Below are 16,426 nucleotides of genomic sequence, written 5' to 3'. Positions count from 1 at the left end.
TGAGTTATTTCAGATAAAATGTGCAGTGAGACTGGGGAATTAAAAAATAATAATCAAAGTCTTGGATATGTCAAATATCAACATCAAAACTGGTTTTGTAAAGCTGAAGCAAAAGCTGATTTTGTTAGGCCTCTGTCTAATCAACATGATCAGTAATTTCCTTAAAAACCTTTTATATACAGTGCTTAACAAATTTATTAGACCACCACCCAAAGTAAGGTTCATGCCAGAGCTGCCCTAAATTAACAGCATTGGTAATTACATCATTTTTTATGCTTCTGCAATGGTTAATACACCAATATGAGGAAGCTCTTAAACCAAATGATATTTTTAATGCTAAAATATAATTATTATTGTTATCCGTGAATTTTCAAATTAACTGATTTACAAAAAAACTGAAAAAATAGTAAAGCACATTACTTTTTTCTTGATTAATATGTCAAATTATAGTTATTTACTTGCATTCCTGAACAGAAAAATGAGTTTTAGTGGTTGAATGTTATGCTTGATTCATTTCTGACTTCTCAGAGAAGCCCAGTGAGCCGGCTCAAACTTGGGTATAAAAAGGTGAAAGTTTGAAATCCCTCATTCCTGTTCAAAAGGGTAAAACGTGGAAAGCTCACATTAAAGCACTCCATGATGCACGATGGTCTCTGAGACAAGTATGACAGGTGGTCTAATAAATTTGTTGTACATCAGTGGCGGATTCTGCAATTTTGGGGCCCTGAGCAAACCCAGACATGGGGCCCTCCGCAGCCATAGCCCACCTCCTCTTTTTAACATTTTTTATTTATCAAAGAAAGTCCTACTCATAAAGGGGTGTAAAAACAACCTTTTCTTTTAGTATAGAAATGTCCATTTGGAGACTCCAATATAGACATCAGAGCAATGTGATACTAAACTTGAATTTTTTTATTTTTATTTTTTTTAAATGACAAATGACAATTTACTCAAAGTAAGAAATGTCTAACATTTTTTTCAAAAAAAATTTTTGGGTCTTTTTTTTCCAACCAAAACCTCTCAACATATTTGATTTGTTAATACATTTGTATTCTATCTATTATAAAATATTGAGTAAAATAACAGTTACACCAAATGACTTGTTTTGGTGTTTTTCAAATAAAAAACTTGAAAAAAAAATTAGAATTCACACAAATATTTACATTCTGTTATTTTAAGCTTTACTGCTGCTATAACAATTACTAAAATAACTTATATTTCAGGCTTTTATTAAGTATTTTAGCCCGTTAAATTTTGAACCAGCCAGCATCAGGCTGGAGAGAAAGGGTTAAGTTAGTCGTGTGTTCAGGGGGCTCCTAGTAGTCCAGGGCCCCAGCAACTGCCTACATTGCCTGATGGTGAAATCCCCCTCTGTATACAATCTGATAAATGATTTTAAAAATACCCATAAGTGGAGTAGCAATTGGCAGAAATGTCTAATGCATCAAACGTGACACACAAACACACACACACTTAAAAGTGAAATTTTATGGCAATTTTTCCTTTTTTTGATTTTGGTAGAAGGTTGAATAAACATCTCAGTTCCAAAAAAAAATACAAGTTTGTGTTTTTTTATTTGCAGTTTCAGGCTTTACTGGGTTAAAGTGCAATACATTTGAACACTGTGTATCAGTGACCCATTAAGAAAATAAACCTTTTGACAAAATGTCATGCAAGTGCAGCAACACAGCCAAAATAATGAATAAAATTAAATACAATTAAATAAAATTAAACAAATTAATAATAAAAAAAAATCAAATCAAATGAAATAACATAAAATAACATAGAATAAACACTAATTTGGACAAAGAATGTCCATAATGATCCTAAAGAGTTAGTGGAAACACAGCATTCAGTCAAAATGTAAAGTACAAAAGGAAAACACTGATTCTTTTTCATCTACTTTGCACGCTTTAAAATAAAATAGGTGTGATTTTTGTCATATAATAAGCTTCCTTACTTTAAAACTCTAATGTCCTTATGATTGGCTGTTCAAGGCCTTTACTAAGGGAAGAAAAAACATTGGTAAAAGGTTAAAGAAAAGTCATGATGGTTCAATCTGCACTGTAAAATCCTTATTTTAACTTTGCCAGGCTGTGATTTCTGCTCTAAACTCTTCACACTCCTTGTTTCTTGCAGCCTCTGACGTCTTCCCCTTGAATTGAACCTCCTGCGCCGTGATGACCATCTGTTCTCTGCTGAATTGAACTACTCGTCTTGTGTCAATAACTTTTAACAGTCAAAATTTGGCCCGGGGAGGCAGCGCGGTGCAGCGGTGTAAGTTGTGTAATTAGAGCTTTAATGAGCTCTGGCAAACACAGATCCCCTCATTCGCAGCACCTTCAGTGCTGATGCCGGGGTGTTTAGAGGGGGCTTACCACTGTAATGTGAATTCACAGGGTTTGAAATGTTACACCTTCCTCTGCAGCTGGGCTGCATCTGCAACGCTGAGGTCTGCAGTAAAAACAGACAAACAAGTGGTGGCTCGACTTTTCTGCAGTTTGATCAAATAAAACACTCTTTTTTGTATTCAGTCTTCATGTTTGAGGTCAGTAGAGGTAAAAAGAAGAATTTAAAGAAGGTTAGATGAAGCTGCAAATGTTCCCAAAAGCATTCCCAAACATCGCACTCATCAGGGCCCTGCAGGAGCTGACGGTTGTTGGACGGCGTTGATGGTGGTGATGAGTAGGAAAACACCAGTAAGTGCAGATGTGGGAAACTCTGCAGGGTACTGGGGGGTGAGATGGGGCAGGGAGGGGAGCTGTGCTAACCCCAGCCTGCCTTCTGGCTGGGCCAATGGGCCATGGTAATTAGATCTGGCCAATGTGGGCCCTGGGCTCTGGCCTGGGGGCATATAAGGGGGGCCCCGGGGCAACAGACCCCTCATATCACTCAGAGGTCTCCTCTCTCTCAAACCTTCCTTCCTCTTCCATCTCTGCCTCCACTCCAACAATGGATGTCTTCTCGCCATCACAGGTCTACTATGACAGAGCGTGTGCCTCGTCCCCGGACAGCCTGGAGTTCGGCCCCGGCGTGGAGCTTGCCGGCTCCGAAGAGGACGAGCACGTCAGGGTCCCGGGAGCCCCTCACCAGCCGGGCCACTGCCTCCAGTGGGCCTGCAAAGCCTGCAAGCGCAAGTCCAACTTTGTGGACAGGAGACGGGCCGCTACGATGCGTGAACGCCGGCGGCTGAAGAAGGTGAACCACGCTTTCGAAGCTCTGAGGCGCTGCACCTCGGCCAACCCAAGCCAGCGACTCCCAAAGGTGGAGATCCTCCGCAACGCCATCCAGTACATCGAGAGCCTGCAGGATCTGCTGCGAGAGCAGGTGGAGAACTACTACGGCCTGCCTGGAGAGAGCAGCTCTGAACCGGGGAGTCCACTCTCCAACTGCTCGGACGGCATGGTAAGATCTTTGACCTCTACACCATCATGAGGGTCCTCACAGAGCACTTTACATGCAGGACAGGACTCCAGTTTGTAGAAAGGCCATCAGAATCCTTCCAAACAGTTCAGATTTCTCATTCTTCTCCTCAAAATAGGGGCTTTTTTAAGTTTCAAGTCGAATAACCTCTTAATCAAATAAGCTTGTCTTGCCTGGAGACCTCAATTACCCTGCTTCCCCATGCATGTCATACTCTGCTGTAATTCTTTAATGCAAACATCTACTCTGCAGTCTAACATGCATCCCTGCCCTCTGCTTCTTATTACCAGTCACGATGAATTAGTCGCTTCTGACAACCGTGTGAAGGTGACAGCGTATCCGCTAAGACAAAAGAACTCATAACACTCCATGCAGTAATGACTTTCCCACCATCGGACGCTCTACATCCCCCCTCCCCTCCTCTTTCTTATTAAACCGCACTAAATCCACCTTGCTGAAGCCTGGCAGGGAAAACCCGGGCGCGTTCCTGCATTCCATCCTGCCTGCATGTTCTGCAACCGCTGCCAGGATTTTCTGCAGATTTACTCGGAGAAAAGTGTCATCTTGCACAAACTGGTGTTGCTTCCACTGATACAATCGATTGGCCACGCTGGGAGCAGAGCGGGCAGGGGAAGGGGAGCACATACGCACGCATATCACGACTCTGGCTTTAAGGTGCATGTGAAATAAAGAAGGGCCCATAACTTTGGAATTCAGGATTTATTAGTCAGCGGAGAGATTCATGAAGGGCGTCGGGTTGCTTCTGCCTTTCCTTCAGAAATGTATAAAAACATTTCAGTTAATGTCTGCATGCTGGCGGTTTATTTACAGTGCACTTTTACAGGAAGTCAAGGTTAAATCTGATTTCTTTCCCTTGTAGGCGGACAGCAACAGTCCAGTGTGGCAACAGCTGAATGCAAACTACAGCAGCAGTTATTCATATGCAAAGACTGGTAAGACCTTTTCACACTAACAGATGTGCACATGACATGCATTCCTGCAAACATCACACTCTACAAAAGTGGATGGGACACTGTAAAAAATCTATTTTACTTTACTATTTACATTGTACTAACAGACACCTAAAATAGAAGGAACCCTGGAAATATACACTGTAAAAAGTATATTTGACTTTAATATTTCATTTTACTTTAAACACTTAAAACATGCTGTAAAAATGACAACGTAGAAACACACTGAAAAATAGAATAGATCAGTATTTCTGTGGTGTTATTTTTTACAGTGTATATCGTTGGGTTTAGTGCATCTATATGGTGTTCTTTACACCACTGTAATCACTTTATAGAATACAGTGAACCCTGCCAACATACACTGTAAAATGCAACATCCCTCCAAAATAAATATTGAATCCATCAACATACACTGTAAAAAATTACATTGTACTGCAGTGTAGGGGTTGTAGTATACACATTTTTCAAGAGCTGGTTTCAGAGTGTTTTTATTGTGTTATTTTGAAAGTGTATTTAAGTGAGTTTGGTATAATTTTATATTGTTATTTTATGTTTATATATGTAAGTTTTACAGTGTAAATAGTAGGGTTCAGTAAGTCTTGATGGACTGTTTTTACCGTGTATTTAAGTTAATTTGGTAAGTTTATACAGTGTTTAGTTTAATGTTTTATAAAGTGGGGTTCCTTAATTTTTAAAATGTTAATTTTACAGTGCACATTTTAAGGTTTAGTATATCTTTATGGTATTATTTTACAATGCATTTTTGTTGGTACAGTATACTTTTACATTGGTATTTTTACAGTGTAAATAGTAGAGTTCAATATAGCTTTGTGGTGTTATATCAGAGTTGATTTGGTCTATTTTTTACATAGTTTTTACAGTGTACATTTTAGGATTTAGTATACCTTTATGGTATTATTTTACACTGTATTTTGGTTGGTACAGTAAACTTCTACATTGTTATTTTCATGGCATATTAAGTAAGGTTCCTCAAAGTTTCTACAGTGTAATTCCTACAGTGTAAATAGTAGGGTTCAGTACATCTTTATGGTGTTATATCTAAGTTGATTTGGTATATTTTTACATTGTTTCTATATTGCTACATATAAGAAGTTTATTTTTATCTTTACACCGTTATTTTTACAGTGTATATACTAGGGTTGGTTCACTATATTTCTACATGGCTATTTTTGCAGTGTATACATGGTAGAGTTCATCAGAGCTTGAAGGAGTTATTTTTAGGTAAATTTCAGGGAGTTCAGAGTATTTCTAAATTGGTATTTTCATGGCATATATAGTAGACTTCTGGTTATTTTTACAGTGTTATTTTTACAGTGTATGTGGAAGGGTTCTTTATATCTTTATGGTGCTACATGTATGGTAAATTTTCATGGTTTCAGTATATTCCTATATTGTTATTTTTATGGTGTATATGGTTGGGTTAAGTATATCTTTATAGTGTTATTTTTTACAGTGTATTTTGTTTGGTTAGGTGTTTATAGTGAGATTCTGTGTATTTCTATATTGTTTTTAAAGTGTATCTTGTGTGGTTAAGTATATCTTTACAGTGTTATTTTTTACAGTGTACTGTGGTTGATTCTGAATATTTTAACATTGTTGATTTATGGCATATATTGTAGGGTTCTATATATCTCTACATTGTTATTTTTTACAGTAGATAATTTCAATCAATGTTTATTTTCCCTAATTTCTAACCTTATTTATTCTAACTAAACTGTTATAAAATCCTTTAAAACTTCAGAAATCACCATTTTAGTTGTTTTTTGGCCACATTTTTTAATCCTTGCTTTAACCCTTGCTAATTCTGATATTTCTTCTTCTTTGGTTTTTAGACTCTTTGACCGATAAATCAGCTGGTGCCTCCAGTCTGGAGTGCCTCTCCAGCATCGTGGACCGCCTCTCCTCCGTTGAGTCCAGCTGCGGCCCGATGGCTATGAGAGACACGGCGTCCACCTACTCTCCCGGCAGCTCCGACTCACAGCCGTGCACGCCGGAGAGCCCCGGATCCAGGCCCGTCTACCACGTCCTGTGAGGGACAATTTGGATATACAGCCATGAAACATCAGCTGGAACAAGAAGAGATGAAGACCAGGAGGCTGAGCTTGAGGACCAGCTGCTCTGATTTTGTACATGAGATTGTAAATATGTAAATGCTCACTTATTCTAAACATGCTTTTATAAACTATATTTAATTATGACAGTTCATGTAACGCTGCATTATTCACACATGAGGGTGTATTTAAGTGCTTTTATTTGTGCTGTTATCTTGTCATGAACATTAAATCTTTCAGTTTTGTACAGAATTTTGTCCTCCTTTTCTTCCTCTTCATTTTCATCTTCATCTTCGTCTTGGTCATCTGTTTATTAATTGTGTTTAATGATCTTTGGAATCCTCCAATCAGCATGGAAATAAACCAAATACTAAAAAACCCATGAGTTTATTTATGAGTTTAAATAGAAAAAATGGAGACAAAATGAACTCAAACACTCTCTAGGTTTGTGGGTTACTTTCTTTACTCAACATAAAGTCATAATAAAGTTTGATTTCTGCAAAAAAAGACCAAAAATTGAACCAAAAACTACAGATTTTCAACACTATTTCAGTGTTTTTTTATGTAACAAACAAGGTCTTGTCCGGGGGCCGGTACAGTCAGACATGGCCACAGAATTGGTCGGGCCCCTGACAGTCCCAGACGGGCCCGTCACAGTTGTGCTGTTTTGATGATATGAATGCACATGTGTTGGATCAGTAGCATTGGTGCTAGCACCCTGGCTAACAGTTACCTTATTTCAAGACTGAAAATTACTTACCCATGCCAATTTTTAATCGCTTTTCATCACTGTTTCCACCCATTTATTCACATTTGATCCATTTTGGCCTCTTCCAACCATTTTTTCTTGTCGCCCATTTTTGCAATGTTCAATGTATTTTTACAAATTTTAACCCTTTTACACAATGTTTGCCACTTTTATCATTTTTTTGCCATTCTCTAACCTATTGTTATTTCCAACTTCTTTTTTGTCATTTTGGCACCTTTAACCCATTTTTTTCCCAACTTTTTTTATCCGCTTTTCACCGTTTTCACACCAATTACTGTCCATCTTTTTCTGTAACCCATTCTTGACATATTTTCACTTTTTCACCACTTTTTACCCTTTTTCTTATTCCAATTTGACACTTTTATTTAATTTTTGCCACTCTGTAGCTACTTTAAATCGTCTGTTTCTGCCAGTTTTGTCATTTTTTGAGTCTGTAACCAATTGTTGCCAATTTCACTTATTTTTTTGCCACTTGGTACACCTTTATTAACCCGTTTTTTATTTGCTTTTTATCTGCTTTTCACAATTTTCCCACCATAAGTGACTTGTTCTGCCTTTTGTAACACATTTTTTGTCACTTTCATCCCATTTTTGCCACTGTGTAACCACTTTTCACTACTTTTTTACTGCCAGTTTTGCAACTTGTAATGTATTTGTTACTTTTTGCCCATTTTTGAAAACTTTGAACCATTTTTGTCATTTTTAACCGCTTTTCACCATTTTCCCTACCCACTTTTTAAACGCTTTAATGCCTTTTGTTTTCTTAAGATATATTTTTGGGCTCTTCAGTGCCTTCATTCGATTGAAGAGGACACTGAATAGAGTCGGAAATGGGACGAGACTGGGGAGAGACATGCAGCAAGGGACCACAGGCTGGATTCAAACCTGGGCCACCTGTGTAAGTGGGTAGTACCATAGACCACTAGGCCATCTGCGGAGGTCTGCGTTCTCCGAGTGCTTTTCTATTTTTTTTTTTTCAATTTTCACCATTTTTGTCTTTTTATTTCCCCTTAAGGTTATTTCAGTTTCTCTTCTTTATCCTCTGGCATCCTGATGTTTGTGCAAATCATGGCCTAGCTGTGAAGTCTGACATTACCTTACAATGGTTTAGTCAGTGCCCATTCACTTTGTATTACAAACATTTTAAAGAATGCTTTATTGTACTACAGCATGAATAAATGTCTTTTTTGTTGTTTCTTTGATAAGACTGGTCATTATTCAAGTTTAAAATAAAACCTGGCTCCAGAAAGCCCCCCCCCCCACGGGCTGCCTTGCATGCAGTGACTCATAATGTCTAGTTGAGACTTGCTGGCATAATTGTAACACAAAGGTATTATACTTTAGGGGGTTTGAATATCACCTTCTTGATAAATAAGAGCTTAATTCATCATTAAAGGTAGCAGAATCTCTTGCATTTGCATGATAATGAGCCCTAAAAAGGACATTTTTATCACAATTAAAGGGCGAGTAATTTATTATGTGACAACAGCGTCCCACACTGGGGGGGGTGAGGGGGGTGGGGGTGGGTTGATACAGGAGAGTGCAGACTGTCTGCAGCTAACAAGGTGTGGAGCTCACATTTAGAAACCTTATAGAGGTCAGCTGATACTATTAATCATCTGACGCTGCTGTAATCACTCATGTAGACGCGGCTATAAGTCGCTACAGCAGTGAGAGCAGGATTTCATCTCTTGGAAACGAATGTTTCTCTGCTGCATTGCAAAAAATAAAAAAAATAAAAAATCAGTAAAATCCAAAAATACCTCTTCAGTAGAGAATCATGGAATAAAAAAGTCACACTTGCTGACACTTTAGTGTCTCTTTGTGTTTCTAAAGCTGCTGTTAGCAGCGCGTACCTGTTTGTTCTTCTCTTCCAAATGTGAGTCATCATTAACACCTTAGATTACACCATCAACACCAGAGTGCAGAACAAATGGCCTCTAATTTGAGCTCCATGGGCGAGGGGCAGGGGGGAGGGGGCTTACATGTGTGTTATACTGCAGCTTTGATCAGCTGGAGGTCAGCCGGGTTCGTCTGACACACAAGTTTCTCTGAAATCACAACATTACATTTATGACTGTGTGCTAATGCTCCTCACTGCTGTTTTTAACATTGTGTTTGCTTTTTCTGTGCAAAATCTTCATTTAATTACCACTGAAGAAAAAAATATTCAACTCAGGTGTTCTTTCTTTGTTCCTTTCTTATATAAAGCCTTAATATGGTGTCTAAATATATCATCATTATCCTCTGGGCTGGAGCGTTATTATGAGCCTTAATATTTCCTGTAAAACTCATTTTACTGTCGCTATTCCTGGAGCGAAAGGACGAAGGAGGTTATTAGATACTTAGGTAAGAACTGCAGCATGAAGAGAAAATCTTTCATCAAAAATGTTTTTTATCGCTGCTAAAAATAATTTCAAAAAAGCTGGGGCACGGTGTAAAATGTAAACAAAAACAGAACGCAATGGTTTGCAAATCACACAAACCCATATTTGATTAAAACCAAAACAACATATTAGATGTAAGAACTGAGACATTTTACCATTTCATGACAAACAAACACATGTCAGAAAAGTAGGGACAGGGCAACAGAAGGCTGGAAAAGTAAGTGGTATTTTGCAACTAATTAGGCAAATAGGCAACAGGTCAGAAACATGACTATAAAGAGTCAGTCAGAAGTGGAACATACCATCTACAGTACTAAATATTATCTAACCTGGGGTTGGGGGACCCCTGGGGGGGCGTTAAAGATCTCAGGAGGGGCACGTGGCCCTGTCTGCTCTGATGTTGTCAAACAAACATGTACATATCAGGCCAAACCTTGTAGATCCACTTTTTAGAGAATTTTAAAAAGTAGCATCTTTCAATTAATTCAACACTGAAAGGTCAAAATCAGCACGTTTTTGACACTTTATTGCTTTAAAATTTGTTAAAACCCACTGATATATGTACAGGGTGACCAATAGCAATGTCATGATTAGTACATAATATATGATGGCTTATAAGTGTCATGATCTCTGTTCTTATTTCTAGTGTTTTTCCCTGTGTTTTATGTTTAGTTACTCCTTGTATTTCTTGTCTAGTTTCACTCCTTGTGTTTCATGTTCAGTTTTCCTCCCTGTGTTTGAGTTTCCCTCCTTGTGTTTGGCTCTCTGTATTCTCCTGTGTTTTCAGTGTTTCTGTAGTTTAGCCTCTTGTGTCCAGTTTTGAGTCTTTGTCTGCTTCTTGTGTTATGCTCCATGTTTCCTGTTTTATTTTGTAGTTGCCTTCCCTTGTGTGTGATTTCAGTTTTGCTTCCTGCTTCAGTTTCCCTCCTCGTTGATTACCTTCACCAGTTTCACCTGTGTCTGATTGTCCACACCTGTCCTCCATTGTTGATCACTCCCTGTGTATTTAAGCTCTGTGTCTCTCTGTGTCTGTGTCAGTTCGTCAGATGTCTTCCCTGTTGCTGCTCCCAGTATTTTCTCCTCGTGCTCCTAGAGGATTTTGCTTTGGTTTTTGGACTTTGAGTTTTGATTCCTAGAGTTTTAGTTGTAAGTAAGTTCTTTTGTTTGTTTGGTTTCATTAAATCAGTCTTTTGTTTCATCATGCATTTTGGGTCCTTCTCCTTTTGTTTTTGGATATTGCCTGCCTGAACTTCTGACAATAAGGGCAACTTAAAAGATTTTAAAAAAAAAAAAAAGAAAGAAAAAAAGTTAATTTTTTTTTAGCAAAATCATTTTTTTGAGGTGGAGGGGTAAATATATTTAGGATTATAAAGTTGTATATTTAGAAGATAACAGTCGAAGAATTACAGAGTTTAAAAGTCATTAATTTATGAGAAAAAAAATGTAACTTTCTTGGTCTAAAAAGACTTAAATTTTGACATTAGAGACTCAAAAAATTCAAGTTTTCAAAATGAAGCTACAACAGTGTAAAGTCAAAACAGTCAGGGAAACCAAATCAACCACAGTGGTTAGATTTTTGAAAAAATCAAAATTTTGGTTCACATACATTTATGACTTATAAAGTATTTTTTTCTATTAAAGTAACAACTTTTTAAACTTGAGTATTTCACATATTTTTCTTGAAAAATAACAGAGCCTCTTTTTTATAGAGGGGCCCAAATACACCACCATAACAATGGATAGTTAGAACAAGTGTATGTAGGCACAATATGTTGGGATTTTGTCAATGAAAACCATTTAAATTGTAATTTTTCCACATGGGCTGCATGGTGCAGGGGTTAGCGCTGTTACCTGACAGCAGGAAGGTCCCTGGTTCAGGGTCTTTCTGTGTGGAGTCTGCACATTCTCCCCGTGCATGCGTGGGTTCTCTCTGGGTACTTTGGCTTCCTCCCACCACCAAAAACGTGCTCATTAGGTTAACTGGTGACTCTAACTTGGCTGTAGGTGTGAATGTGAGCGTGCCTGGTTTGTGTCAGCCCTGCGATTGACTGGCGACCAGTCCAGGGTGTACCCTGCCTCTTGCCCAGTGATAGCTGGGATAGGCTCCAGCCCCCCCTGCGACCCTGAATGGGATAAGTGATATAGAAATTGAATGGATGGATTTTTCCAAGTGGCTTTCTGAGGGTCTTAGTTGTTAGATACAGGTAGAAGGGGCCCTAGGCTGCACTGCATTAAAAACAGGCATAATTCTGTACTGAAAATCACTGCATGGACTCAAAAATCAGTGTCAGTCAGCATATTTGGTCATGCCATCCACAAATGATCTGTATCATGCAAACATGAAACCTTATGTGAACACGATCCAGAAATGCCACCATCTTCTCGGGGCCAAAGCTCATTTAAAATGGACTGAGGCGAAATGGAAAACTGTTCTGTGGTCAGATGAATCAAAAATTTAAATTTTATTTGGGACAAAAGTGGAGACAGACCATCCAGCTTGTTATCAGTGCACTGTCCTGCATCTCTGACGATATGGGGTTAAATTAGTGCCTATGGGGTGGGCTGCTTACACATCTGGAGAGACACTGTCGATGCTGAAAAGTAGATAGAGGGTTTTAGAGCAACATATCCTCCAATCCAGATAACGTCCCTTCAAGGAGGGCCTTGCATATTTCAGCAGGACAATGCTTAACCACATACCACATCCATCACAACAGCATGGCTTCACAGAAGACCCAGGACTGTTGAGCAGCCAGAATCCTACATCAGACAAGAATGGTACTGCCCCAAACTCCAGGAACCGGTCCCCTCACTCCCCAGACTGTTGTAGGAAAAGGGGATACAATGGTAAATGTGGCCCCGTCCCTACTTTTTTGAGATTTGTTGCTGAGATTTTTATATTCTATTGTGAATTAAAAAAGGGTTTATGGAACTTGCAAATGACTGTTTCTCTCTTTATTTGTTTTAATCAGTGTCCCAACTTTATTTGGAAATGGGGTTATACATGCTCTGTTTTTGAAGTTCTTTCAACGTAAGTGAGGAGTAAAGGTCCAAAGTAGCCAAACTGATAAATATACTCAAAATTTAAAGACATTTTTATAGGAGTAAATTGTATTTTATTCAAAATAACACATACTGTTTGTCTCAGCATCAGCGCTGCCTTATTGCACAGCTGTAGAGCCATTCAGAGTATTAACACCGTTTACAGACAGCTCCTCAGCCGCTGTGTCTCCATACTACAACACTGTGAAACATTGTGAGCATACCAGCGTCGGCTTGTGTTTCACTAAACTCCTCGGCTGAGTCCGACTCTCTGAATGTCACTGATGTCATCTTTCATGGCTGTACTTCTGCACTGTGATTCATGAACGGCTCACTCACCAAGCCTGGAGCGTCAACACAAAACTACAAGTTCACATCAAGGTCGTTGAAGTTTGGCATAAAAACAGCAAAAACTAAACACATACAGGGGCATCTTTTAATAAAATATAACTCTCTTTATTTTCTATTCCACTATAAATTCAATCTGACTCTTAAAAGAATGGTTATGTTTAGGAATGAGCCCTAATGTAGCACTGCCCAAAGGCAGGAACACTGCACCACAAGAGGGTGCTGTTTCTCCTCTCCAACACGTGTCATCATTTATTTAGCATCTGTGCTCAGCTTTTAATGATCAATACAAATGAGCAGGTGTAAACCCAGGGGAACTATTTATGCTCTTTAAGAAATTAGCCCATCAGAGTGTCTCTGGAATACATTTTCTCACATTTCAGTGCAGCACTGATGTTCAAATGAATCTTTAAATGGGGTCTATGGAGAGTTAAATCTGCCCTCCAGCAATAGCCGTCATCATGTGCAGTTTTTCCAACTGAGGAGCTGCGAAGGAGGAAAAAAAAAATAATAATACGACAAAGCCTGAACTGAGAGTAATCCTCAGAATGTTTTCAGCTTTTATGACTGCTGTATAGTACATAAACAATACTGTGCTGCAGCTTTCTACACTTTATTGTAATTTTATGAAGCTTTCCTTTAGGGGGTACATCCTTTAAACCTTTCACAGAGACATGAGGAGCATTAATACACGACTGGTTATAGATCAGTAAAATTTAAACACCATAATGTTATAAAACAGCCACACAAGGAAGATTAAAGCGTGAGTTTGAAATATATTAAAATACAGTTCCTTTTTATAGGTAAATACAAGACAGTCATTCACCTTGGTTTGCACAGCCCTATTAGAATGCATGTGTTTATCCTCCTGAGACCTGAGCTTTAGTTTGGAATGCATTTTTATTTTCTCCCACTTATTTGGGTTAAGCAGGACCTGATAAGTATAAAACCTTAGTCTTTTCGTTCAACAGGAAGTGGTTTTCACCCCAAAAATATGTCCACATATGATGCCAACAAGCTTATCTTACTGCACACAAACAAAAACATAGATTTTAAATCGTTAGGCATTTTAGAAGTGTTCATGCCAGTAGGGGGCAGTACCATCAGTAAGAAAGTGAGTCCTTTTTTCTGATAATGGACCATTAGAACTTTCTAAGGCCAGGCATCAACTAAATTTCCTTCAAATGTTCTGGATATCCTGGAAAATTCCCTTCAAAATAATGAGAGATTCCCAAAGCATAAAAACACTGAATTTTCTAAAATTTCTAAGACGTTACCAAAAAATTTTCGGTGAAAATAAAAAATCCTGTGAGAAACAAAACACTACAAAGTGTTGTGTAAATATCCCCCAAATGTTTCCATTAGCTTTTAAGGAGAAAGTTTAAAATTAAACTAAATTAAAAATCCATGCAAATTCAAGAAAATTTTCAAAGAAATTCCTTTCAAAATTTCTTATCAATTTCACAAAAAATACAAATAAATCCCCTCAAAATTCCACAGAAAACTATCACAATTATTATAAAATTTCCAAATAAATTCCCCCAAAATCTAAACAAATTCCTTAAACTTTTGAAGGAAATTTCTGACCCAAAATTTTAATTAAATTTCAAAAAACTCACAAAAATTCCTAAAATTACCATTAAAATACCAAAAAAAAGAAATAACACAAAACAAACAAACAAAAAAACAATATTTACTGTACAATAGTACATAGCCTAGTTAACAATAAAATATTTACAAAAAAAAATGTCAAGAAAATTCCTCAATATTTCAAAGTAAATTCTCCAGACAATCCAAGCAAAATCTTTAAATGTATGAAAATATCCCCCAGATGTTTCTGTTAGCTTTTCTGGAGAAAGATTAACATAAAATAAAATAATTTTAAAAAAATCCATGCAAATTCAATAAAATTTTCAAAGAAATTTCTCTCAAAATTTCTTATCAAATTCATAAAAAATACAAATAAATCCCCCCAAAATTCCATGGAAAACTATTATAATTATTATAACATTTCCAAATAAATTCCCCCCAAAATCTCTCCAAATTTCTTAAAATTTTGAAGGAAATTTCTGACCCAAAATTTTAATCAAATGCCCAAAAACTCCCATAAAAATACAAAAAAAGAAAAGACACAAAACAAACAAAACAACCCAAGATATACGATAAAGTAATATATAATTAACAATAACATCTTCTTAAAAATGTGTCACATCTGCACGTCTGGGAGATATTTACATGTGCTGCCCACTCCCGGGAAGGTTTACCACTGTTACAAGTTTTCTCCATTCATGGATAATGGCTCTCACCATGGTTAGCTGGAGTCCCAGAGCCTTTCGAGTTTAATTAAGATTTGCTACGGGATTAGACAGCTATATATTCAGGAAATGACAGCTTGTATGAAGTTATGAGTGGTAGAAGTGATATCACTTTCAAAGGCGTGTAAACTGGAGGGTTTTAACACACATTGCTATTTCAGGGCCGAGGATGAGAACATGCTTTCACACCTTCAGCAACAGAATGTGTTAATTGGAGAATACATAGCATGCTCTGTATTTAAATCATCTCTTTCAACATCAGTATATCAGACCTAGACCTTCTGGGATCCTTTAAGACTAACACTTTATTAACAGCATGGTTGGCTTACTATTTAACCTCCTGAGAGGGTGTCACATCCAGACGACTAATTTAAAGCTGCAGACAGGTGGAGGATTTGTCACCCATCACCTGCGCTGAGACTTTTGACACTTAAAGTTTTCTTTATTTCTATTCAGAGTTAAGTGGAGAACAGCTCTGACAAGGACTTTATTGTTTAAAACAGTGTTCATATCTTAAAGGAACATCACTGCTTGGTGCTTCCACTGTTTTTGTTAAATAAACTCCACTTACAAGAGTCTCTTTGTGACTCTGCTCTTTGTATGGTCTATCAAAAGGGCAGTGACTTTCTGTATGGCATGGATAAGCCTTCAGAGAGACATTTCACTACATCAGTTTCATCGCTTTGCCTCTCAGATCAATTAAGACATAATCTCCAGCAGGCTGTTCTTCATTTAGACCAATTCTACATGTTATAATATACCTGCACGGCCATTAAAACAACAGTAGCTGTATGCTGGTCATTGTTGGTTTGAGGTTTGACGATGCTGGTAAAATGCTGGTGATTGCTGCTTTAATGCTGGTCATGGCTAGTGTAATATACAGTATACCTACCTGGTGCTAGCTTAATGTATAACTACTAAAGCTAGCTTATACCTTTACGGCTATCTGAATACCTTTATTCATACTGACAGATAGTGTAAAACCTGCAAACCAATAGCTAGGTCTTAAACACCGTTAATTCACCACCACCTATAGCTAGCTTTACACAACTTATACTACAACTGCCTACCTATTGCTTGCATTTGGGCTGAAAAACTG

The 16,426-nt window shown here is 37.7% G+C and overlaps 1 protein-coding gene across 1 annotated transcript; it reads left to right on the top strand.

The window, feature by feature from the left end:
- The first annotated feature begins 2,929 nt into the window (after nucleotides 1-2,929).
- myf5 (myogenic factor 5) lies at nucleotides 2,930-6,515 on the top strand. The gene is made up of 3 exons (XM_041781006.1): nucleotides 2,930-3,405; nucleotides 4,304-4,376; nucleotides 6,248-6,515. The coding sequence occupies exons 1-3, from the start codon at nucleotides 2,953-2,955 to the stop codon at nucleotides 6,445-6,447; spliced, it is 726 nt and encodes a 241-aa protein (XP_041636940.1). The 5' UTR covers nucleotides 2,930-2,952; the 3' UTR covers nucleotides 6,448-6,515.
- Nucleotides 6,516-16,426: the final 9,911 nt, after the last annotated feature.

This window comes from Cheilinus undulatus, linkage group 23 (assembly GCF_018320785.1).
Source record: "Cheilinus undulatus linkage group 23, ASM1832078v1, whole genome shotgun sequence".
Lineage (NCBI taxonomy): Eukaryota > Metazoa > Chordata > Actinopteri > Labriformes > Labridae > Cheilinus > Cheilinus undulatus.
The sequence above is the reverse complement of the archived record's forward strand: the minus strand, read 5'-3'. Positions and strand labels throughout refer to the sequence as shown.